This window comes from Pipistrellus kuhlii, unplaced genomic scaffold (assembly GCF_014108245.1).
Source record: "Pipistrellus kuhlii isolate mPipKuh1 unplaced genomic scaffold, mPipKuh1.p scaffold_m20_p_17, whole genome shotgun sequence".
NCBI lineage: Eukaryota > Metazoa > Chordata > Mammalia > Chiroptera > Vespertilionidae > Pipistrellus > Pipistrellus kuhlii.
The window spans coordinates 4,942,551-4,966,452 of NW_023425482.1; the positions used below are offsets into that span (position 1 = coordinate 4,942,551).

The 23,902-nt window shown below is 54.9% G+C and overlaps 1 protein-coding gene across 7 annotated transcripts in view; it reads right to left on the reverse strand.

Annotated features, from left to right (window-relative positions):
* Positions 1-23,902, reverse strand: part of ZFPM1 (zinc finger protein, FOG family member 1) — a 70,893-nt gene that overhangs the window by 40,536 nt on the left and 6,455 nt on the right. For 4 of the 7 annotated variants that reach the window (XM_036440241.2, XM_036440237.2, XM_036440236.2 and 1 more), the window contains exon 2: positions 241-369. The exons of 2 other annotated variants lie outside the window; for them this stretch is intronic. In XM_036440241.2, coding sequence (XP_036296134.1) covers positions 241-369 — 129 coding nt within the window. Of the gene's footprint in view, positions 1-240; positions 370-2,725; positions 2,938-23,902 lie in introns of all 7 variants that reach the window. One more of the 7 variants, XM_045582607.1, reaches the window with a different exon arrangement.

A 23,902-nucleotide genomic window follows, 5' to 3' on the forward strand; every position in this document is an offset into this window, starting at 1 on the left:
TCTATAGAATGGGTTACTCCCAGTTCCCTCCAGCCCCTGGGATCAAGCCCTTATCTGGGAGCCACCCTGGCTTCTCCTCGCTCTATCAGGTACAGTTAGCCCAGATACACCAAGTTCAACACTGCTTCACAGGCGTGGAAACTCAAAGGGACTGGCTCTCACGAAGCCACAGGCCAGAATGTGAAAAGATGTGGCTCCAAGTGCCAGACCCCAGCCCACCATACCCACTGCCCAACTCACCTGGACTGGAAGGGCTCAGGGGCTTGGGCTCCTCCTTGGCCTCGGGCTCAGGTGCTGCAGCCTCCGGCTCTGGGAGGCCGATGTCTGCGGCCTGAGCCTCCTCTCCAGCCTCCATGTCTCCGAGGGAACCTGCAGACACAGCCCAAGGGAAATCGTGAGGCTCTGCTCCCTCATGGTATGCCCTGGCCACTCCATGGAGTCAGAGGACATGAGGGGGCAGCCATCAGTGTGACTTGATGTGTGAACCTTAACCATATCAGCCCAACCTCTGCACCTAGGGGTCACTGGCCTTCCGGTTACATCTCACCTGCCCTACAGCCTCTACTGGCCCAGTGAACTGCTCTTGTCAGGACGATCGTCCCAGACTCCCCCCTCTGCTCCAAATTATGGTAGCAACTATGGGCACTCTTGTGGCTTAGGGAGCTCTTGGAGGCTACCTGATGGCTGTGGCCCTTCCTCGTCCCACAGGTATGCTCTGGAGCACATGTGTCAAACACAAGGCCCGCGGGCCAAATCCGTCCCGCCAGGCCTTGCAATGTGGCCCGCACCGCGCTGTCATCACTGCACTCCGCTGCGTTTCCATCACAATGACAGTTTATGACTGTTCAGTAAACCATTCGGCCTGCGATTTAGGCTGGATTTTAGATTTTGGCCCCTTCTCTGATTGAGTTCGACACCCCTACTCTGGAGGGATTTGCAGAGCCCCAGTGTGCGTCCACAGCTCTTGTGGGTAAACAGCTCCTGGGCCTCGCAGAACTGTTCCCTCTGACCCTGACCCCTCCTGTGGGAAGCAGCCCGCACTCAGGGTCCAGGAATGGGAGCTTCTTGAGGGTGAGCCCCAGCATCCAGCACACAGGAGGTCTCAGAGAAGCCGATTCCAGAAATAAACAGCTGGTGGGGCACAGGTGAACACAGTCAACCTCTGGAGGCTAGGGCCCCCTAATACCAATCCCCACCCTTCCCAGAGAGGCTCTTACAAGGGGGACCCCATGGAGCCCACATTACAGGTGAGAAGGCAGATGGGAGTCCAGGTGACCTGACCCCGGACTAGCCCTGGGAGGGTGTCAAAGCTGGACCCGCTAGAGCCCCTGAGTGCAGGCCAGGTTGGCAACTTCTGCTCCGAGATCAGACAGATGGTGCCGTACAGTGGGCAGAGAAAACAGAGAGAACAGTGGTGAACAGGTGCCCCTCCCCCTCCTGCTCACCAGACTGCCTAAGCCCTCTATCCCTGTCTCAGCCTGGGCCCTAGGACAGGTACCGGAGTGGGGCCACCTCTGCTCCAATTACAACAGGTCCTTGAACAACATGGATGAGATACTAAAGGAACCTAACTCCAGTTATATCTCCTCGCCTAGGGCAAATTTGGTTGTTATACCTCAAGGAACTTAGAGTCACAGAACCTATAAATGACATTGAGGACTTACTGTACCTCCCCAAGATCTTCCTCTGCAGCCACCTGCCCTGCCCCACCCACCAGTCACCAGGGAGGTGACACTCATCATCCAGATGTGGTGTGGGGGAGGATCCTGACTCAAACCCCAACTATGGAATGGGGGGCAGGGAATGGGGGCTTTTGGTCTCAAGCTATTGAGCCTGAAGCATCCAGACCCTCCTGCTGATGAGGAAAATGAGCAAGAAGCTGTGGCAACATCTGCAAATTCACATGTCAGAGGTTCTTGATGGAGAAGAATGGGGCTTGTTTTGACAGGAATAGAAAGCACTAGAAGGAAACCTAAGAGAATGGAATAACCACTTTTCAGGGGCCATCGAGCTCCCGCCCCAGAGGCAGGCAAGCAGCAGTAGAGGGAGACTTGCTTGGGATTCACACCTCAGTGGCTGGTGGTTCCTGATCTTTTGTAGGTCATGACCCCTCTGGGAATCCGATCAAATCCAGTGCTTTCTCCCCAGAAAAACACAGAGAGGGACTAAAATTTTGAAATACGACATTAAGAATATACATCTCAGGTAAAAACTGTGGTTTGAATTTTAACCCCTCTCGTCTGGCTCCTGCACCTGATTAAACACAGGATGTTTACCTAAGGCAATTTTCCCTTGCCTGGGACCAGGACCACAGGAGATTGATTCCCACTCACTCAGTAACCTTCATAGATAGAAACTGTAGATAACCTTCAGAGATAGAAACTGTAGATAACCTCTGAGCTCTGCTTCTGTGTTATCGGCTATCACAAGATAGGGCCACATTCCAATGTCCAGCAGGATGTGACTGGGATGGACCCTGTTTCCAGCCTTTGGAATTTAGAACAAAGGAAAATTCTTGTGCTTTAGGCCTTTAAAAGGACTGCCTATACCTGAAATGGTGCAGTTGTGTGGAGTCCACCTGCGTGTGGTGCTCTTGCTGCAGTCCTGGCCAGTTTTTCAATAAATCCTTGCCTGCTTTTTTAATCAATCTTCAGCCTCTGATGGTCTTATTTTGAACCCAGGGTTCGACCCCACAACAATTTGTCCAGCTTAAGGGGTTTTTCACCGAATTACTCGTGTCCTCCTTGGTGCCCTTACTCTCCAGCTTTGCCAAGGTTTTCCAGGGGGTGAAGGAAGGTGGGTAATTAGCTGATGGAGGGAGGCAGGGCCTGCTGATGCTTCCGATGCCTGCCCATCAAGTCACACTGTGCAACCAGCCAGTGTCCAACACGGCCAGGGAAACTAGCTCAAGGCAGCAGGACAGGGAGACCCATGAGGCTATGATAAAATGTGGTGGCCGAGTTCCCAGGCTTACTTTCAAAACCTAGCAATTTACATGGAGCAGGGAGGTGCAAAGCCGGTTTTCTCTTTGCATTTCAGGGCACCTCTCTTACAGGTGGGTGATGGCCCGCCACAGAAGTGAAAACCGAGTTGTTTCTGGCGGGGCAGATGCCTTTCCTAACTTCCATGGACAGCTGAGGGCAGACACTGTTCTAGAAAGCAGAGGTGCTGGGACCTCTGGAGTCTTTGGGGACTTCCATGCCAGCCAGGGAGATAGTCAAACAATAGACAGGCCCCACACCGAAACAACAGAAAATGATAAATGTGGTGTGAGGGAGGGAGTCAAATGAGAAAGACAGATGCTACCAGCAGATCTCAGGGGTTGATGTTGGTGCGAGGCTGACAGCTGAGGGCAAAGGAAGCGGCTTGTGCAAAAGCCCGGAATCCGGACAGGCCTCGATATGATATAGGAAGGAGGAGTGGGGAGTCAAGGCTAAGAGGAGAGTAGGGCTGACCTCCTCTTAGCCTGGAGACAGCGATGGAGGGTAAGGGGAGGTAGATCCTAACCCTGAGGCACACAGCGTCCACACATGGCAGCAGGGTCATTTCCCTACGGTAGTCCCCTGGACTTAGCTCTAACCTCCCAGGACACCTCAGAGCTATAATTAATCAGACCACACAGAACCAGCCCCAGGCTAAGCCTCTGTGCTCTCGTCAATGCGCCCACACAAGCAGGCTCTGTGTTGGGCTGGGCACACCCCAGACCGGTCGGGCTTGTGCCCCTGGGACAGGTGGGAGGCCTGACCCGCAGTAACCTCCCTCGGCACGCACCTTGGTGGGAAGCTCTGGGTGCAGTGGAGGCCAGCCTCTGATCCCTCTCCCATGGAGTCGGCCCTGAGTGGGCACTGCCCATCACTGTGGTCAGCACACAGTCCTGAGGTCAGCCCATTTGCTGGCCATTTTCTAGAAGCCCTGGTGCCTTCTGAAGCTCATTCAGAGCTAGAGGGGTTGCCTCAGGGCTGTGGCCCCTCCTGTTGAATGGGCCATGGGATTTCAGGGCCTCAGTTGCCGGTTTTGGAGAATGGGTAAGAAGCTACCTGTTTTCAGAAAAGGCAGGGACCAGAGCATTGGGGTGGGACTGACACTCCCCTCCTCATGCCTGTCAGGCCCCGGGAGGTCCCCTACTCTCCATGCCTCACTCAGGTGGGCCTCCGCCACCCAGGGAGGCCCTGAGCTCCCGTTGGGTCCATTTACTGGAGAACAAAGGCATCCGCTCTGCATCCACTCTGCACAAAGGCGTGACAATGAGCGTGAAGAAAGAGGCAATTTATTCTAATGCCGCTAATTCAGTTCCAGCACAATTAACACGGCTCTGATAATGCAGGAGACAACTGCCAACCAGCAAATCGCTTACAACCCCACAACCAGCTCGGGAGAATTCCGCCCCACACTCCCGGGGCGCAGAGAGCATGCCACGCTGCTCCCGCTTAAGCCCATGACACCTGTTTCCACCTGGGGCTCCGGGGGAGGGTTTCTCAGTTGGCAAGGGTGATTGTTGAGATGCTATGCTTTCCTGGGTGCCCTGGGCTAGGACAGAGCCTGCCCAGCCCCTATGGGACCCTCTCTGCCCAGAGACCTAACAGCTGAGCCAGGCGGGAAGTGTCCTTGCTTTGTGACCTCAGACAAGGAACTCTAGTTTTCTGTGCTCAGTAATCGCACAGCTCCTACCTTACAGGATGAAATGTGGTGACACCTGTATTTGAACTTAGCTCAAGGCTGGCACACAGTACATATGCCCCAAACATCAACTATCACATCATCATTAGCTACTACCATCTACCTCCCAGCAGGGCCCAGGAAATGGTGGGAGGGTGGGAGGGGGATTGCACTATGATTAAGCACTACCTGTGCTCAGCATTTTGTAAATATCCTTTGTACCCCTCCAACCCCCTGTAGCCAGGGGTACAGCGATGATGGGGACCGTGTGGGGGGGGAGGAGGGTTACACTTCTACCATACATGGAGGAGTGGTGGGAGAGGACAGTGGAAGGTGACAGGACCAGGTGGAGGGGGAGGCAGGGCTATTATGAGAGTCATGATGGGCAAATGCACTTCCCAACACCTCCCAAAATGGAAACCTGAGTCACTCCCACTTTGCAGATGAGTAAACTGAGGTCCAGCAAGGAGGACTGACCTGCTCATGGGCCTGGGCGAGGAAGCAGTGGTGGTGATGCGGGGGGGGGGGGGGGGGGCAGGAGTCTTCTCCAAGAAGCCACCCTTCCAGATACCGGCTCAGACCAAGGCCCTTCTCTGTGCGAGTGCAGCCTCACACCTCCTCAACCCGCAAATGACCTAGAGCAGGGACGAAGCTGACCCCATTGCCTGGTGTGGTCCAGAGGCCGATTCCCAAGGCTGAGCACCTGTTTGGGGGGTGCACACGGACGATGTCAGTGGTCACTGCCAGCCACCGCCAGCCAGGGCAGCCCTGGGCATGGCCCCCGCTGCCCAGAGACCCTTGGTTATCACGGTGAGCAGACGCCAGCGCTCCGATCAGTCTCCTGCTCATTAAGCTGATGCCGAAATGGAATGAAAACATAATAGCTATTTGATTGGGGGTGAGATATTTTGCATATTGGCTCAGCACTGATAGTGGAATTTCATCAACTCCCTTTTTTCATGCTTTAAAACTGAATTACAGAGACAGCCTCTGTGCAGTGGGATGATCCCAACTCTTTCCAATTCCCGGAGCAGCAATGATTAACGCACTCCTGGCTTTGATAGCAAGGCAACTGAGGGGTCCTTCTGAATAACTGCCTTGAAGAAAGCAAAAGCTGGTAGCCGAGGAGAGAATAAAGTCCCTCCGGACTTCAGCTCCCAGGTCGACCTTCCAGGGGGGTGCAGCTGGAGATGGCTTAAAGCACTGGCTGCCACCCCCTCCACCCCCCAGACTACACCTTGTTGAATGGGGGCAACTCTGACCATCCCCCAACCAGGCCATTGGAAATGTGAAAGAACAAGGGCAAGGTCCAGTGAGCCCCCACCTGCATTGGCTCTTGCCCTATGCCTGCCTATTGCATGGGCCATTTATGCCTCTCTGGGAACGTCCTCTGTAGTCCCAACTTACAGGGGAGGAAACAGGGACAGGCATCTGCCAGGTACCCCCTTCCTGTGTCCGAGTGGGGTTTTAAATGCAGGCTCACTGGCTTGGGGGGCAGGTGGTCCCTGCAGGGTTATGTGCCCCGCTCCTCTCTCACCAATATCCTGGGCTGCCTGGAGAAATTCAGAGCTGGGAGAGGGTCACCAGGCGAAGCCTGGGATCTGATGGCTCATTTTTAGTCCTTGTTCTTTCATTCACTTACTCATCAATTCACTAGCTCAGTTCTTCACTCACTTTTGAGTCCACCAAGTGCCAGAACCCACAAGCATTGGAGACCTTGCAGCAACTAAGATGTACCCCCAAGAAAGAAATACGAAAAATGCAGGTGTGGCCTTTGCCACAAAGAAGGGATGGAGGTGCCAGTCAGGGAAGGCTTCTGGGAGGAGGCAACAAATGAGTGGTGACCTAGAAGGGGACCAAAGGAGGTTGCCTGCAAATGGGGTCAAGGAAAAGCATTCCAGGCAGAAGGAACAGCAGGATGTTGAGGCTGGTGACTTTGTGTAGGTCCTGCCTCCCTGAGTCTGGTTTCCTTGCTGACAGCCTGGTATGACAGTAACCTCCTGTCATGGGCTGGGGTCAGGGTTCAGACAAGATGGTGCCAGTAGGTGCTGAGCACAGACTTGTAGTTATTATTACAATCGTTATTATTTCAGTTCTCCATGGAAGTGCCACCGGGCCCTCTAGAGGTGGAGATGGAGGTGACAAGGGCTGGGGTGCTGAGGGGCTGGGGGCTGGGGAGAGCAGTCCAGGCAGAAGCCTGGCACAAGGCCTGGCCTCCTGTCTTGCTGGCTCTGGGCAGCCAGTGGACAGGTGGGGGCTCAGTGCTGCCAGGAGAGAGACCCTGGCCTCTGGGTGGCACAGTGGCCAGATAAGGCCCTGATAACAGAGAGAAAATAGCAACAGATTCAGACTTTCCCACCGCTGGGCCGCGGGCAGCTCAGGCCATGGTGGGGACAGATAGGCGGTAGGGACAGCCCTGCTCTCCCTGATGGAGCCATACTCTAGGGGGCTCAGGGTCAGAGGGACCCAGTCATTCTGGGGGTTCAGCAGACAGAGCTGGATCTGAACCCTGACCTCTCATCAGGAGGCAGCGTGACCTCTGGTGACCTCTCCTCCCTGGGTCCTGGCCAGCACGACTGGATGCTATTAAACCCCTTCCCAGACAGGAGGGCTTTAGTCCAGCTAGCGTTTGACTGACAGGAAACCAAGGCACAGAGTGCAGGGGCAGCTGGTTGCCCTGGTCAAGCACCCGCCTGTTAGCTGCACCCTACAGCCTGCAGTCTCCACTCACTGTCCAAGGCTTGTTACGACCAAGTACCTCGTACTTATACGCATTTCTGACAGGCAGCTGAGGCCCAGGTGGACGGAAAGAAGCAGGTTAGAAGAGGTGAGTGCTGGGTAGGGACCAAGCCTGGAGAAGCAGGAGGGAGCCCAGTATATGGGGCTTTGGCGAAGACAGGGTATCCCTAGAGTGGAAAGGCCCCAGACAGTCCAGGGGGGTCTGATGAGGTCAGCTTGTGCTATCCAGAGGACAGGGGCAGTAGGGCCTCTGATAAAAAGGATCACTTAATCAGAAGTTCTTTAACAGTTTCTTTAACACGAACAGAGGCAGGTTTCTGGACTATTGGCTCATTGGAGATGACAGCAGCAGAGGGGTGGGGGCCCTCTTGAGGGGTACAGGCACCCACAGGGGGAGGCTGGAGCTCTGGGGGGAGGCCTCTTGGACACCCAGCCAGGCCCTGACACTGAGCAGCCCTCTTGGCGGGTTCTCTCATGCCCACTTCCCATCAGGAGGCTGAGAGCTGCCACAGATATCACATAAAGCCTGATCATCTCAGTGGGTCCATCTCCTACCCACCCCATTCCCCTCAATATGGCCTCAACTGCCTGCTTCTCTCCTCGCCACTGCCAGTGTGGGGTCTAGTTCATCAGCAGAGCAGGTGCCTCTTCTGGGCCTGAGTTCTTCCCTGCTCCACCCTTAATCCCAGAAGGACAACCAAACCCCTTCCACTGCCCTGGCTCTCTAGCCACAGCGATTCAGCCTATGCTGTCCCTCTGCCAGGACACTCTCTTGCCCCATCTCTGCCAGGTTAAGGCCTTCTTACCACTCAATTAACTCTTCCTCCTACAGTCTGTGTGTCCCTGGAGCCTCACATTTATTTGCAAGCCATTTGTATAATTTTCATGAGAGTTGGGGGTGGGAGAGTTGATCAGCTGATGATCCTTGCTGGCCCTGAAGTGCCCAGAGGGAGGATGAAGGGTGACCTACCTGCAACCAACTTCAAGGAAGGCACTGCCCCAGTCACCCTAATGGGGTGTTCAAGGACTGCACCAATGGCCATGAGGATAAGGGTGCTGGTGGCGACGCAGAGGGTCCCAGCACAGTGCAGAAGGAGCCTCAATAGGTACAAACTAGGAGGGGCCCATAGGCCCCTGCTGTGGCCTGCCAGTGGCTCTCATCAACCCAGGATCAGTCCCAATGACAGCTAGGGTGACCACAAAGAGGATGTTGGCAAGATAATCTTGGCTTATTTGAGCGGGGCAGCCTGTTCCTCTGAGATCAAGCATCTGAACCTCTGTCTGTTATGAGGACCTGAACCCAGACGCTTTCCCTCACTGGTCCTGTGCCCTGCCCCCCTGCCCCCCCCCCTTCCTGGCCTGCACGAGTGGGCCTGGGGCAGAGGAAACATGGGGACTGAGCAGCTTGATTCTCTACTTCTCCAACCAGGATCAGCCAGGCGCTGACTGAACGCACTCTGTGACAGAGAATTCATACTCTTCCTCCAGAGGTGCAGGTCTGGGTCCCTGGCCCTGCGCCTCTCAGGTCCTGGTGTGCCCATCACATCTGCCGTGTGTATCCGCCAGGCTGTAAGCCTCAGCTCAGCAGGCACCCAGGCCACGCCTGAAAGTGCTGGTGACGAGACTGTCCCAGTAAGCCATGCTGGAGGAGGGTGGCTGTCACAAGCAACACACCCTGGGCCATCTGAGGGCAAAGAGATGCCCTCAGCATCAAGCACAAACCTGCAGTGCCTGGGGCATGCCAAGCAGGGGCCCCATGTTCTCTCGGAACACAGAACCATGCTCTCATGGACAAGAGCCACTGGGACCTACTCCAGTTGCTAACAAATTAAAAAGATCTTATGGAGATATAATTCACATACAATAGAGTGTTACTCAGCGTTGAACAGTGTTTATTAAAAGTTGGGAGGGACAGTCACATGTGCCCAAATAAAACCCAGGGCCCGCTGTGGCCCAGTCTCATGCAAAGACACTAGCACCTTTCCTTGTCAACTCTCCCACACCCCCAGCCACCCAGAGCCTCTCCCCTGGCCCTAAACCCAGCCAGGCCCATGCCTTTGGTCTCCCTCCTCGCACCTGAATGTTCTTTGTCCCAGCTTCTCTCCTTTCTCCCAGGTCCCTTTCCCCCTCCCCCCCCCTCCCACCCTCTTGATCATAATCCTGGCAGCTGGGCTGGCTACGCCCAGACCCCACTGGAAGGGTGTGGAGGAGGCCTAGATGCCAAAGACAAAATAAACCTTCCTCTCAGCAGAAGGTGGGTGGATGATAGGTAAAGGCCAGCACCCACACTCATGTGGATATCTTGTCCCTGTGTCCCCATTATGCCTGGGGGCTGCTGTCACCAAGAACAGCCTCAGGCCCAAAAACGAGACCCACCGTCCACTTGTGCAGCTTCTGGGACAGGAGGACCTCCTCCCAGGCCTCCCTGTGGCCACCCTCTCCTCCTTAGGCCTCACCCTCCTGGCCAGTGTGGTCAGCTTCCCAGCTCCTTCTTCCCAGCGCTGTCAGCACAGACACTAAGGTCACGCTCTCTTATGGATGGTTGTCTATACCCGTGTCCTCCACTGTACTCATCTGGAACCCTCCACACCTAGACCCGCCCTCCTCTGCCCAGCAGCCCCCATGGCTTCCCATCTCTTTCAGTGCCAGAGCTGAATCTCAGCCCATGCCAGTATCCCAGCTCTGCAATAGCACTGGGCACATAGTAGGAGCTTAACGAATACTGGTAAGTGTGATGGGTTTGGGGGTGGGAAACAGACTGCTCACAGATGGCCTGGCTCAGAGCAGGGTGTGGCTGGGAGCCTGCCGGGCTCCCACGGGAGAAGTCTGGGGTAGAGGAGTGAGGGGACTTGAGGAATCTTGTTTGGCCCCAGAGGGGAGCCTTGGGGTCTAAGCCCATGTGTGGGTGGATGACGAGGGGCTGAGACTGGATCTTGGGGTGTGCCACCTCCCTTCCAACTCTCTGTTCCCTGAGACCAGAGCCCAGACTCTCTCAGCTATTTGCTGTGTGGCCAGGGCCAGCATGCCTCTTTCCACTCTATGGGGGTGCTCACCTACCTCCCTGCTGTAGTGTAGGGAGGGCAGGGGTGTACAATGACTGGCACCCAGGGCCCCTCCCTCCAGGAGCTGGGACACAAGTGCACAGCCTTTGACAGTTTATGAAGCTCTTCCAGGACCCTCTTCAATACTGGCCTGTGGGGAAACTGGTTCCTCTCTGCAGATGGGGAAACTGAGTCAGAGAGCCCTACACCAGCCCCCACCTGGCCTCATCACGGGTCTTGAGCTATCTGCCCACACAGCTATTCAGGGCAAGGCAGAACCTAGCTGGGCCAGGTTCTGAGGCACATGGCTCTGAGCTTAGGAAGCTGCCCAGGCCTTGATTTACCCACCTGGCAAACGGGTACTGCCACACTGACCTTGTAGTGCTGTTAGTGGAGTGGATGGGAAATGCTTTGCAGGAGGTGAAGATTCCCCAGATGTGAGTTATTCCTAAGAGTATATAACTCCTTCTACCAGGTTCCTGAGAGCCTGCCACTTGTTAGGTCAACCTGAGCAAACAGGTTCAGACGGTGTGTGTGTGTGTGTGTGTGTGTGTGTGTACATTAGGGTGGGGGTGGACACACTGTGGCATCTCAGATACCATGAACACCTAAGACAGTATAGGATAGAAAAATAGCAAGTGGGTGTGGAGCAAGGGATTCTTGTAGGAGGAGGCGACATTGAAGCTGCAACTGTGGTGAGGAAGACCACTCCAGACAGGGAACTGCCAATGCAAAGCCCCGGAAGCGGGAAGAGTTGGTGGGTTCTGGCTCTGCCGCTGAGGATTGTGGAGGTGGAGAAGCAGTGGGGCTACAGAACTAGGCAGCTGGCTGGAGGTTTGTTCTCAGCACCCGAGAAGCTAAGCAAAGACTTCGGGCTCTGTACTGGAGGGAGGTCAGCTGCTGTGGATGGCCACCACCTTCAGCCAGCCACCCAGGTAACTGGGTGTCACCCCCTTGGCCTCGGTTAGGACCCTATCCTGCCCCAAACCTGCCCCCTCTCTAGGGCCAGGGCCATCAGGCAGGTTCACCCCCGCCCCCCTCACCTCCCACCCCTGTCCTCAGGGGCAGGGGCCGGGCGGGGCAAGGCAGAGAAAGGGGAGGCGGAGGAGGCGGGAAGAAAGAGCGGGGCCTGAGAAAGCCCAGCCTGGCTGATAGGGGAGAGATTGGTTTCAGCCGGAGCTGCGGGCCTGCCAAGTCCACATCCTATCGCGCGGCCTGCACTTACTCAACATTCATCTCCGCTCAGCTCAGAAACTTTATCAACGCTGGAGGTTGGCGCCATCTCTGGGCCTGGCCACTCCCCGCCCTCTGATGGGCCTGATAGCCACTGATAGATTACACGAGATTGTTTCACTCCGAGGACAGATTACTAATACTCCCAGGGGAGGGGGTGCAGACCACGTGGCCTGGGCTGGGTGGGGAGGGGCCAGGCCACTCGTGGGCCCTGGAGAACACACGTGGGGCCGTGTGGCAAGGACCCCGGCATGTGACTGATGGGAGGTGAAGGGGAGAGGACGCAGCATGGGGTGAGAGTGGTGGTCAAGGCCATGGGGCATGGCAGAAGCAGCCAAGGCCACAGCATAGAATGGCAAGCAGGAGGCAGCCTGGGGAGGAGACAGGAAAAGAGTACGGAGAGAATGAAACACCGAGGGCTCCAAAGAGATCCTCTCTCCCGATGGGCTGATAAGGCTGATAGATGGGAGCGGGGCTGCAGCTAATGGAGCCGTCGCCCGGTGGCCCCCACGTCAGATGGATGGAGGCAGACTGCTTCCTGGAAGGGGACAAGGGCTCCAGAGTGACAGGGCCCTGCCATCTGATAGGGGAAGCAGGACACACCGAGGGAAATTGGCAGGTGCTGAGCCCTCCTCAGCTCCAGATTTCTCCTCTCACCTCTGGGGCTCCCGGCCCTCAGACACCACTACACTAGGTCCTGCACTGTGTGAGAAGGGCCTGTCATCACCAGTTTACCAGAGATCTATGGCCCCAGGAGTTGTGGGAACTCTAGGCCCATTCACCTCCTCTTTGAGGAGGTGGAGTCCTGCACCCATACCCCCAGGCTGCCCTGATGCTCTGGACACCCCCCCAAACCTGGAAGACTCTAGTGTCGAGGGAGGAAAGAAGAAGCTGATTCTCTGGGCAGGCCTTTCCTCCCAGTGGGTTTGGCCAGGTCTCAAGCAGCAAACTACTCTGCTCTCCCTGCAGAGATGGGGAAATCCAGGCACCTCCCCAGTCCTGTGAGGAGCTGGAGACTCTGCAAGGCCTGAAACTGTACCTCTTGGCTCAGGGCAGCCCTCATCCCCATGGGGTCCAGAGCCACAGCATCCAGGAATCTGGGGTGGAAGAAGCCTGCCCTCAAATCCTGCAGGACAGGGCCCCGTCTACACTGAGCCTGTTACCTCAATTAATAGGGGCTAAAACAGCCTCAAATTCATACACAGAGCCGGCTGGAATGGCTCAGTGGTTGAGCGTCGATCTATGAACCAGGAGGTCATGGTTCAATTCTCAGTCAGGGCGCATGCCCGGGTTGTGGGCTCAGTGTGGGGCGTGCAGGAGGCAGCCAATCGATGATTCTCTTTCATCATTGGTGTTTCTATATCCTCTCCCTCTTCTTTCTTCTCTTAGATCAATAATATATATTTTTTAAATTCATACACCGAGAGTAGAATGGAGGCTGTGGGAGTCTGAGGAGGGTGGGGACTTACTGTTCAATGGTGACAGTATTTGTTGGGATGATGGTAATTTTCTGGAAATGGATAGTGCTGATTGTTGCACAACCTTGTGAATGTATTATATTTAATGCCACTGAATTGTATATTTAAAATAGTCATAATGATTAATTTTATGTATATTTTGCTACAATAAAAAAAAAAAAATCTGTGACCTAGTGCCAAGGAGCACACAGCAATGCTCCATTAAATGTCTGTTCCTTTCCCCAGGGAGTCAGAGACACAGATCCCTACCCTGGTGCATAGTCCTCTACAGTGATATGGACTTCCCTACCATCATGCTGCCTCAGGCCATCTGCCAGATGCAGAGACTGAGGCCAGGGCTTTCTGTGGTCTGGTCTTGCATCCATGGACAGGATGGGGATGCTGAGGGGTCATGGAGAGTCCAGAAGGCAGGCCAGACCAGTTGACCTGGGCAAAGTTCTGCTGCTGGTCACAGTTTGGCCCTGCTAGGCCCCGATGAAGGGTCTAAGAGTTCCTTGGCATCCATCTCCAAGCCTGCAGCCCAGGAATACCCTGTGAGACTGGATCGAGCCCCAGGCCTGCGCAAAGCAGTCCATGTAGCCCCTAATGGGCTCCTCACCACCTTGGAGGGCCCCGTCTGAGGCTTAGGGGTTTCAGAGATTGGCCTAAGGGGCCTCAATGAATGGAAGGCTGGGATTTGCATCCAGGCCCTGTGGCTCCAAAACTGTCAACCTTGACCCCTCTAGGGTGAATGAGAGCTACAGTGATGACAGTCGCCTTGAGGCCTGGACATTACAGCTTTGAGCCACACCCTCTGACTTGTCCAACATTGGCTTGCGTCTGGATTCCCAGAGCCCACTGGGCCAGGACAGAGTAAGTGGAGAGGAAAAGTCTGGTACTTGAGAGGAAGAGGAGGAAGGAGAGGAGGAGGAAAGGGGGAGCCTTATGCACAGTTCCTCTATCCCAGCTCACATCCTGGACCCCAGGTCATGTGACTGCCCTGGAGCCAGGGCTAGGCGGCATACTGAGGTGGTGCTGGCACTGAACTGGGCCCTGACTGTGCTGGTCAATGCACGGCAGGGGCCTGGCACTTCTCTCACCATGACATCTCATTCCCTGCTCAGAGCTTTGCCTCTGCTGTTCCCTCTGCCAGGAACATTCTTCCTCACACACCACCACCCCAACGTCTCTGCCCAAAGTTTGCTTCACTGAGGCCCCCTGGCCTTCCTTGACCACCAGTCCTCCAGCTACAGGGGATCCCTCCATTGTTAGGGATTTTTTCCTTCTCTACCTCCCCATCAACCTTGGTCTCCATGAGGGCAGGGACTGAGGCCCCACCTGTGAAGGTCACCAGGTCCCTGGTCCACCCCTCACTGCCCCCCCGTCCCCGCCAATAGATAGTCATTACAAGTTAGAGGTCAATCTATATGTCCCAGTTCCCAGACAGCCAGTCCCTGAAGGAGTGAGTCCCAATCTTGCCTCGGGGACGGGGACCTTGCTGTCTACTGTGTAAGGACCCCAGCTCCTGCACTTTAGGGCTCTGTCTATAACACATTCTCTTGCAGGCATTAATTTTTTCTTCCAGTTTCCTTTTCCCCTTGATTTTGCTTTATTCTTCTGGGAGGGGCCAGGATGGAAATAGATTTAGAAATCAGTTGAGGGATAACTTATTGAGCACCTACTGTATGCCTGGCACTGTCCCAGGGAAGACAGAGATGCTGGCAGAATGGGGACTTCCCTTGGAGAGATTTCCAGGCAGGTGTTAGGAGACTCCTCCCAAGTGAAGCTGCCCAGACTGTCCTTCCACTCTCATGCACTGAGTCCCTGTGACCCTCACCCTCCCTACCCCTGGGAGGCACCATCACCCCATCTTACAGGGTAGGGGACGGAGGCCCAGACCCAGAGAGGTGAGGGGCTCAGCTGAGGTCATACAGTGGCAGTCTGGTACTGGCCCGACGGCCCCCTCCGTTTCCTCCCCTTAGATCTCAGCCCAAATTCGTTCCCTTCTCACCCCTCTGCTATTTTCCACTTACGCATTTTTGAAAACACCCACGCTTGTGGCTGTTTTTTGGGTCACCGAGCCCTGCTGGTGCCATGAGAGCTGGGGTAGGGGTGGGGGTGGGGGCTCTGGCTGGGCCTACTTGGGCCCAATCTTGCTGACAAGATATCCCAGGGGTGCAAAGTGACTTTGAACACAAGAATGTCCCAAACTTGCTTGAATACTTCCTACAGACATGGTTTCCTGTCATGTAAATTTCTGAAAATGGGAAATCTGGAAGACCCCAAGTTTCTAGAATATGCTTCAGTCACAGAAAGAGTAGGAAGCCCCCAGAGAACTTCCTTTTCCTTGTGTGGATGGGAAAACTGAGGCTCAGGAGAAATCGCCCTGGGAGGCAGAGACCAGATCCTCAGATTTACAGAGGGGGGAGCAGGTCTGGCAAACGGGTTGGAACTGCCTGTCATTCATGAAGTTGGTGCTACAGAGAGCCTGGCAGAGCCAAGTTCTAAATAAAAATCATAGCTGGAGGAGGGCAGCGAGTCAGGGGACAGCATGCACATGGTCTGGAGGTGCCAGACATAGGGAGTAGAAGGGGAGGTTGGCCAGCCTTGAACTGTCCCCACCCAGCTTTTGAACTTGGTGTCCCCATCTGGGAGTCAGAGTTGTCGGTGCTGATCTCAGAACACATAAATCCTGGTCCCCAGTTTCAGGCTGTGAGGGTCTGTGCTCTGAGGGTCAGCAGGAGGTCATCTCAAGGCCAACCTGCCCATTCCTCTGCTCCCATGCAAATGGAGAGCCTCAGCAGCAAGGTCTGGAGAAGCCAGCCCTTCCAAAGCTGGGAAAGGAGGGATTTCCACCAGGAGGGCAAGGTCTGGGCTGGGACACTGGAGGCGGCCCCACCCCTCAGTGAACAACCAATCCCTGTGTCACACTCATGCTTATTTGCATACCCTGCTTCCATTGGCTGCCAACATACAAGTTAGGACCTTGGTTTCCTGGCTGAGGGGGTGCCTGCCTGAAGCTGTTGAGTAGGCAGGGTTGGGGGGCCAGGCTAGGGTTACTGGGCTCAGGAGACTGAACTCTGGAGGAGCCTTGGTTGGGAGATCAGGCAAGGGGTTGGGGGGGAGGGAGGAAAGAGGAGGAAGAAGGCTAGGTCTGGGGGCCTTGAGCTCTGGGAATGCCAGGTTTCAGGGTGCCAAGTTGAGGGACCTGGGCTGTGAGGGGCTGGGTTGGGCTCTGGAAGTGCCAGACCAGGCAAGGGGAGGCTGTGCTATGGAGATGATGGACTCTAGGGGGCGTCAAGCTGGAGGGGGTACTGGGCTCTGGGATGCCAGGCTGGAGGCCTGGGCCCTGAGGGCCTAGGCTGCACTCTGGGGGAGACTACATTCTGTGGGAGCAGGTTCTGAGAGTGCCAGGTTCTGGGTGACTGGCCTGCCCCAGCCCCAAGTCTGTAACACAATGGGCCGCTTGCAGCCAGGGGAAGACTTTGGTTACAGTGCAGGCTCTTCCTTTTCCTCTAAGGTTCCCTTAAATCCTCATATTCTACCTACTCCCCCTACCCCTAGTTAGCAACTCAGAGGGGGAAAGATACTGACCCCAGGTCACAGCCAGGATGTAGCAGCACAGCTAGAACCTTTTCTCTCCCTCCTCCCCCCCCGCCCCCCCCCCCACACACACACACACACACACACACACACACACACACACACACACACAGGCTAGGCTAGGTTCTTCCCTCCAAGGTAACTTCTTAATTTTAGCTGCCTTGTCTCAGGGAGGGCTGTATTTTGACTTCCTTTGCAAAATGATGATGGTCATAGCTTTAAGAGAACCTGAACCCCCTCGCTTTCACCACTTTCTAGGGACTCCACGAGTTGTGTAGTGGTGGGCTCCTGTGCGTGTGTGTGTGTGTGTGTGTGTGTGTGTGATGTGTATGCGTGTGCTCACGCTTTTGTTCTTGGCATTTTGGTGGATGAGATAAGGGAAACAACAGAACTGCTCAGAGCAGAGGCAGATAGATAACAGCGATAGCACTCCTCCACCACACAAGCCTACCACCCATTTTATCACAGTTCCCTTTTCTTTTTTCCTTTCTTGTTGGGGAGCGGTAGGGTGGGACATACCCCCACACCCAGCCCCCCAAGTGTGGCAACCAAGGGGGTGGGGCCTCCCTCAGGCTCCCTCCAGCTGTGTCCAACACACCCAGGATCTTTACCCAGAATTCTCAGCTGGAAGGGGTAGGAGTCCTGGACACATCAGTCCTTGCAGAGGGAAGAGACCCTGGACCCTTCTCATTAGCTCACTAAACGGCTCTCCCGAGGAGGAAGGCAGGGAGGCTCAGAGAGGATACAGGACAAAGGTAGGTGGGGCTGGGACTTGAATCTGGGCCTTGAGACTGGGTGTGAGCTCCTCCTTTGAGGCATCCTGTGAGGCCAGGATGGGCACAGCTGCATAGGAACAGGGAGCCCTCAGGGGAGTTGGCCACAGCAGGTGCCTGACTCCCAGCTCAAGGCCTGCAAGGCGGGTCTTAGTATTTTCAGTCACATTTTACAGATGTAGAAACTGAGGCTCAGAACAGAGCAGTGCCTGTGAGCCACAGAGAGGAGGCAGGCTGGACCCCACACTCTATGTTCCCTCTGTCTCTGGTGAAAATGGAGGGTCCTTCAAGGAATGGACTCCCAGGCCCATAGGACAAATGTTCCAGAACCACCTGCATTACTGACAGGACCCTGGGCCTCTGCAAACCAGAGCTATTTGCCCAAAAGAGTCCAGGAACAATGCTGGTAGCATTCGTGGAGCATGTGCAGCAGGCAGACCCACACAGGGTGGGGCAATGGTAGGTTTACAGTTGTTTATATGGAAAATAATAGAGATTAATAAATAATACAAGAATAAACTCTGATTCCCATATTCACAACTATAAACCTACTTTTGCCCCTTCTGTCCATGTCCCTCAGAGAACCCTTGAGTTCTTGATGCTTTTCCTATTTCTCTCCTGTCTCATTCCTCAAAAGCCACGGAGGCCAGAATTAAGATTATGCCCATTGTTCTGGTGAGGAAACTAGGGTTCAGAAACATTAAGTCACTTGCCCAGACCACCTGCCCAAGGGGCAGGAATCAAATTCCAGGTACCCTACTCTATACTTGCCCCCTCACCCATTTTACTAAAATATCGATATTGATATATGCACCCATTTTACAAAAAAGTAGCTAACTTCCGTTAGAACACTGAAATAAATCAAACTCCCAAAGACAGAAAGAAACCAACTTTATCATAAAAGCAGCCAATTTTCTGGGGGCAGATGTAGAGGCACCTATCACCTACTGCTTTTGGACATGACTGTGTGGTTCAGAGCAGTAGCTCATCTTGACCAGGCCTCTAAGCCAGTGTCTTTATGGCTCCCTCTCAAGCTGTGTGACCTTGGGTGAATTGTTCAACCTCTCTGAGTCTGAACCCTCCAAGGAGAAATGAGGTCAGAGATGCCCTTCTCAGGGCTGCTGGGAGTACTCGTCAGGATAACACAGGTCAAGTCCAGGCCTGGCATACAGCCTAGTAAAGGGAGGTATTATCTAACAATGGCCACTATTAGGATTATTATAATTGGGGAGTCCCAGAGCCATCCATAAATGCTGCTGACTGTCCACTCAGGCTTCCTGCCTCTGGGCTCACAGATAATCTCATTTTTGAAAGAGTTGCAGAAAGGGGGGAAATGGCCAGTTGCTCTATGCCTGCCGGGAGCCTCTGCAGTCCCTCTGGAAGGCTCTCTGCAGCGAGAGAGGTGGTCTCTGCCTGACCACGGGCCCAGCTGGCATGTCAAGGCTGCCAGGGCCCTGGTTTCCCCTCCCAAACAGCTGGGTGTCTCTTTGCAGGCACACCTGTCCCTCAGCGGGAGGATTAGCCACACGCCAGCCCTAATCGTTGCTAATCGCACCATCAGCGCAGGATCTCGGATCAGCTGAAGGATGCGGCTTTATCCAGACAGACTCAGAGATGGCACCTCAGTCCCATTTGGGTGCTGCTGTCACTCGTGGCAGCCGGGCAGGCCTCGAAAGGCAGGATGGCTGGGGATGAGGCAGGGAGACAAGTGGGGCGTTGCTTGGTCCCTCAACATTTGTTGGGCACCTACTGTGTAACCACGCCCTGTTCTAGGTGTCCAGGAGACAGAGACCTGAACAAACAAAATTCCTGCCTTTGGGGGGGTGCATCCTCTCCTCAGCCTGTGCGCATTTGACAGATGAGGAAACTGAGGCACAGAGCTGTTCCCTAAGAGTTAAGAGTCCAGGCAGGCAGGTAAACTCCTGGCTCAGGCCTGGCATAGTTCAGGAGGCCTTGGGACCATCCAGCTCCGCTGGGAATTTTGCTTATTCTGGTCTGTGTCTCCTGGACACCGAGAACTGTGTCTCCTGGATACAGTAGGTGCCCAATAATTCCTCCACAGAGGGCTTGACCCTCAGGCCTGGGCATAATTCCCTCCAATGTGATTCCTCCTTCTGAGGGAGGCCTGCTCTGCCTTCCCAGCTGGCCTCTGTTTGCTAACTTTGTACCAAAACCTGGGAGGCGCATGCTGGACACTCCGAGGTGCACGGCCTGCCCGGGGGCCAGGAAAGGCTGGAAAGACAGCCAAGGGCTCCCCTCCAAGGTCCCCGCCCTCCCCCCCCTACCTTCTTTTTCAAAAACATAATTTATCTGTGTATTATCAAGAAATCCAGACACTTTAATCAGTGAGCTATGAAGTCAGAATTTCCATTCTTATCTGCGGGAGGAGTGGAAATGGAGGAGATAGGCGCAGGAGCGGATCGCTGGTGGGGAATGTTAATGGGTGGAGAGGCTGGGCTATTGGCCACGGAGAGGCTGTATCTCCCCCATTATCAAGGCGGTATCTCGCCAACCATCTCAGCGCAGTAATGGGGCCAGTTCAACTTTCCGAGTTATCACAGGAGCTGAAACCTGCGCCTGCCAGAGGCCCGGACCAGGAGACAGTTCGGGGCAGACTGGGCTCCGGCTGGCAAGGCCGGGAGGGAGAGAGGGACCACTGACCTTGCTGTGGCCCCCAAGGGCCTGAGTGCCAGCCGACCCTCAAGGCCACCAGATGAGTCTCGGGCTTCTGCCTCTGCTCTCCGGGAAAATGTTTGGTTTTGGTGGAGCCAGGTATGAGTATATCGAATGGGAGGGGACACTGAGACCGGAGGCCACCGCAAGGTCCCAGTGGGCTGGGTTGTCCCAGGCCTTCCTGAGCTGTGCCAGGCCCATGAAGTGGAAAGATGGATGGTGGTGTGGGGCACAACAAGTGGGGTTGTGCTGTGAACAGTCTGTCCTCCTACCTTGAGACCCTTTTCTAGGCCCAAGCCCTGGCAGCAAAAAATATCAATAGGATGGGGACACCCCAGTGGGCTCTGCCCAAAAAGGGGAAGGGACTCACCAAAGGTGAATACAGCCAGTGAGGAATAACATGGTGACCAGAGCTGGATGCTGCCTGGAACCACAGAGAGGCCTTAGTTTCTGAGCTTAAATTTGGACTTCTGAACTTGAACTTGGACATGGCCAGGCCCAGCAGGGAGCCCAGAACTCTACCCTCCCCCCAGGAACTTGGTGCAGTGTTAGGTCTGACCTTCAAACTCTCTAAACCTCAATTTCCCTTTTGTGCACTGGGCTAGTCAACGAGCCTCCCTTGAAGGTAAGTGGTGGAAGGCTGTGAGCTCACAGCTAAAGTCCTCGGCACAGAGTAAAGGCTTGGCTAATGCTTGCTGTAATGATAAATGACCAACAAGCCTGGAGTGATCGAGAATGAACTTGGGGTTCTAGATAAGCTGAGGGCGGATGGAGGAGGCCATGAGAGGCCCTATGGCTGTGCATAGCTCTGCCTTGGATTTCTCTCCTTTCTTGAGGGGCTAAGTGCCTATTGCCAGAGCACCCCAAAGACCGGCTGAGAGGGCAGCCCCAGGCCCCTCAATTCCTTCCTGGGAGCTGAGAATCCAGCAATGTCTAGGATGAACTCACTAGGGCCTGCAAGGTCCTGTTTCACTGGGGGCTTCTGGAAGTCCTTCCTCCAAACCCTATTGCAGGAAGCAGCCAAGACCACCTGGCCTTGGGCCCCTCCCCCTCCCACTCCCTGGGCCTGATTCACAGGGTGGGGGCTTGATGGAGAAAAGGGAAATTGAGGCTGAAGATTGTGCCGGGCAGATTGGGAAAGCCAGAGGGCTTGAAGGCATCAAAGGGAACCGAAAGGAAGCCGCCCGAGGGAGCCTGGAGAGGGGAGAGGTACCCGTCTGTCCTCTTCTTTTTAATTTTGTAAAACAATAAAAATGGCACACCAGTTCTGGCCCTAGCTATACCTCCTAGGTCAAGCCTCATCTGTTTCACTGAGATGCCCAAGAGGTCTGTTTCATTTTTTAGGGGGAAACTAAGGCTCAATGACTTGCATGAGGCCCAGGTACTTTAGAGCTTAGCCCAGCGTCCCCATCTTGCAGAAGTGGAGAGAGGCTCAGGAAGGCAAAGTAATTTCTTCACACCCACAGTCCAAGAGCCTCAACCCCAGGATTCTACCTGTCTGTGGCAGTAATACCCATGTTCAGAGATCCCCCTGTGGTCTACCCTCCTGGCCAGGAAGCAACACACCTGCCAGTTCTTGGGGGACTGGAATGAGGCGCCCAGGGGAGCTGGGGCAGGGCTCACACAGACGACCCCATCCATCCCATCTCCATAGCACTTATGTGCTGTGTCACTCTGGTGCAGCCACCCACTCTCTGATCCTCCATTTCTTTGTGTGCAAAATAGGTTGGGGACCCCAATCTGAGTGTGCTTCCAGAGAACCACAGAGAGGATGTCTGCAAAGTGCTTAGCAGGTAGGAGATTTCAGACACTGGCTGGCTGACTGGGTCTTTGTCCCATTCCAGCTACTGGACTGAAGGAAGCAAGAGCAGCTGGGCTGGGCTCTGACTAGGCCTGGGCTCATGGAAAGTGCACCCCATCATCCCATCACCTTTTTACAGGTGGGGAAAACAAAATTCTGAGAGTCCACAGCCTCTCAGTCAAGGGAGGACAGAATGGAGGGACAGGAGGCCAAGGGGAGGGCCTTCTTATCTGCTTTACCAGGCTCTGGCCCAAGGTCAGCTACCACATTCCTGTCCCAGCGGGGCCACTGCCTTCTCCCAAACATGGGGCTGTGAGGAAGGGGAAGGAGGGGTGGGGGAGCTGGAGAGGCCTCAGAAGGATACAGAACACTGGAGGGCTGAGCAGGCACTGCCCAGATAAACCTCTGCCCACCTCTACGTCACAGACCCAGACATGTTACAGTCTCCCAGGGCCTCAGTTTTCTCACCTGTAAAATGGGCCAACCAATGATGATGAACATAACAGCAGGTAAGACCCCTGTGCAGGAAAAGACTGAGAGGGCTTGAGTGTGGGGCTGACGCAGCCCAGGGCATGGTACAGTCAGGGTAACCCTGCCCAAAAATCCCTCCATTTTCAAAAACGAACTTCCAAAGGAGAGGAAGGCAGAAGTTAGGGCTCTGTGTTGGGTGATGGGCTCTTGGGGTATCTGGCAAAATATCAGTAATATAGCCGGCAGCTCTTAGGACCCCAGTATCCACCCAGGACATATACCCAGGACAGCACTTCATAGTTTGCACCTGGGATTTCATGAACCCCTCATGAAGGCCCCAGGAGGAATCTGCTCTTATTAAGCTCTTCCTTCAAAAGTAGAAACTGAGGCATGAGAGAAGCCACTTGCCCCAGGGTCACAATGAGGCCAAGACTCAAGGCTGAGCAGTGGACCCCACTACAGTGGTCTCCCGCTCTGGAGGTGAGGGCTGGTCTGCAGCCCACAGCCCTGAGTATGGCCCGGGCCTGGAACTCAGAGCCCTGGCTCCGATGTAAAAGATGGGGGTGAGGATGGAATCCAGAGGCCCCTAAGAAAAGAGTCTCTTACTTAGCCCACCTGGTGGTCCCATGAAGCAACATGTTACTCAGCAGCACAAAGCTTAGGTCCCTACCCCATCTGGGCCTCAGGTGTGCTCCAACCGTTGCTGCTGTGTCCCGGCCATTTTGAGCTCTCAGCATAGCCCCTGGAGCAGGCTCGGTGTTATAGACATTCTGCACATGAGAGAACTAGGGCTAAGGATGAAGGAGACACTCAACATGCTCAGCTGGGAAGCTGTGTGTGGAGATGAAAGGCTGGGACCCAGACCTCTTTCAGAACTTGACCATCTCCCCTTTTTCTTCCTTGCCCCAGGCCAGGACTCAAGTCTGGAACTGGGATGTGCCCACTGAACCAATGGGCAAACTGAAGCAGAGAGGGAGCACCACGCCGTGCCCACTGAACCAATGGGCAAACTGAAGCAGAGAGGGAGCACCACGCCGATGCTGCCTGGTACCCTGACAGCAACCACTAAGGCTGCCTTGCTGCAGAGACACACCCCCCCCCCCCCCCTCCCCGGCTCCTCCTGGATCTGCTCTCCCAGGCCCACTGCTTTTCTCCTGGCCCAGGCAGCTGCTGGCTGGGAACACTTGGTAAGCCCACCTCCCTCTTTAGGCCTCTAGCTCCCACTTCATCTGTGAAATGGGCACAGGGACATAGGAGACTCTCACTTGGCTTGGCCTAGACCTATCCAGAGTTCAGGTAGGGAGGTGAGGAGGTGGTAGGAGGAGGTAGAGGAATATCACTGACCACTCACCAGTACAGCCCCTCCTCTTTCCTTCTCTTCTAACAAAGGAAAGACTCCAGCCCAAAGAGGGCAAGCAATGTGCCAAGATTGCACAGCTTGGGTACTCACTTAGA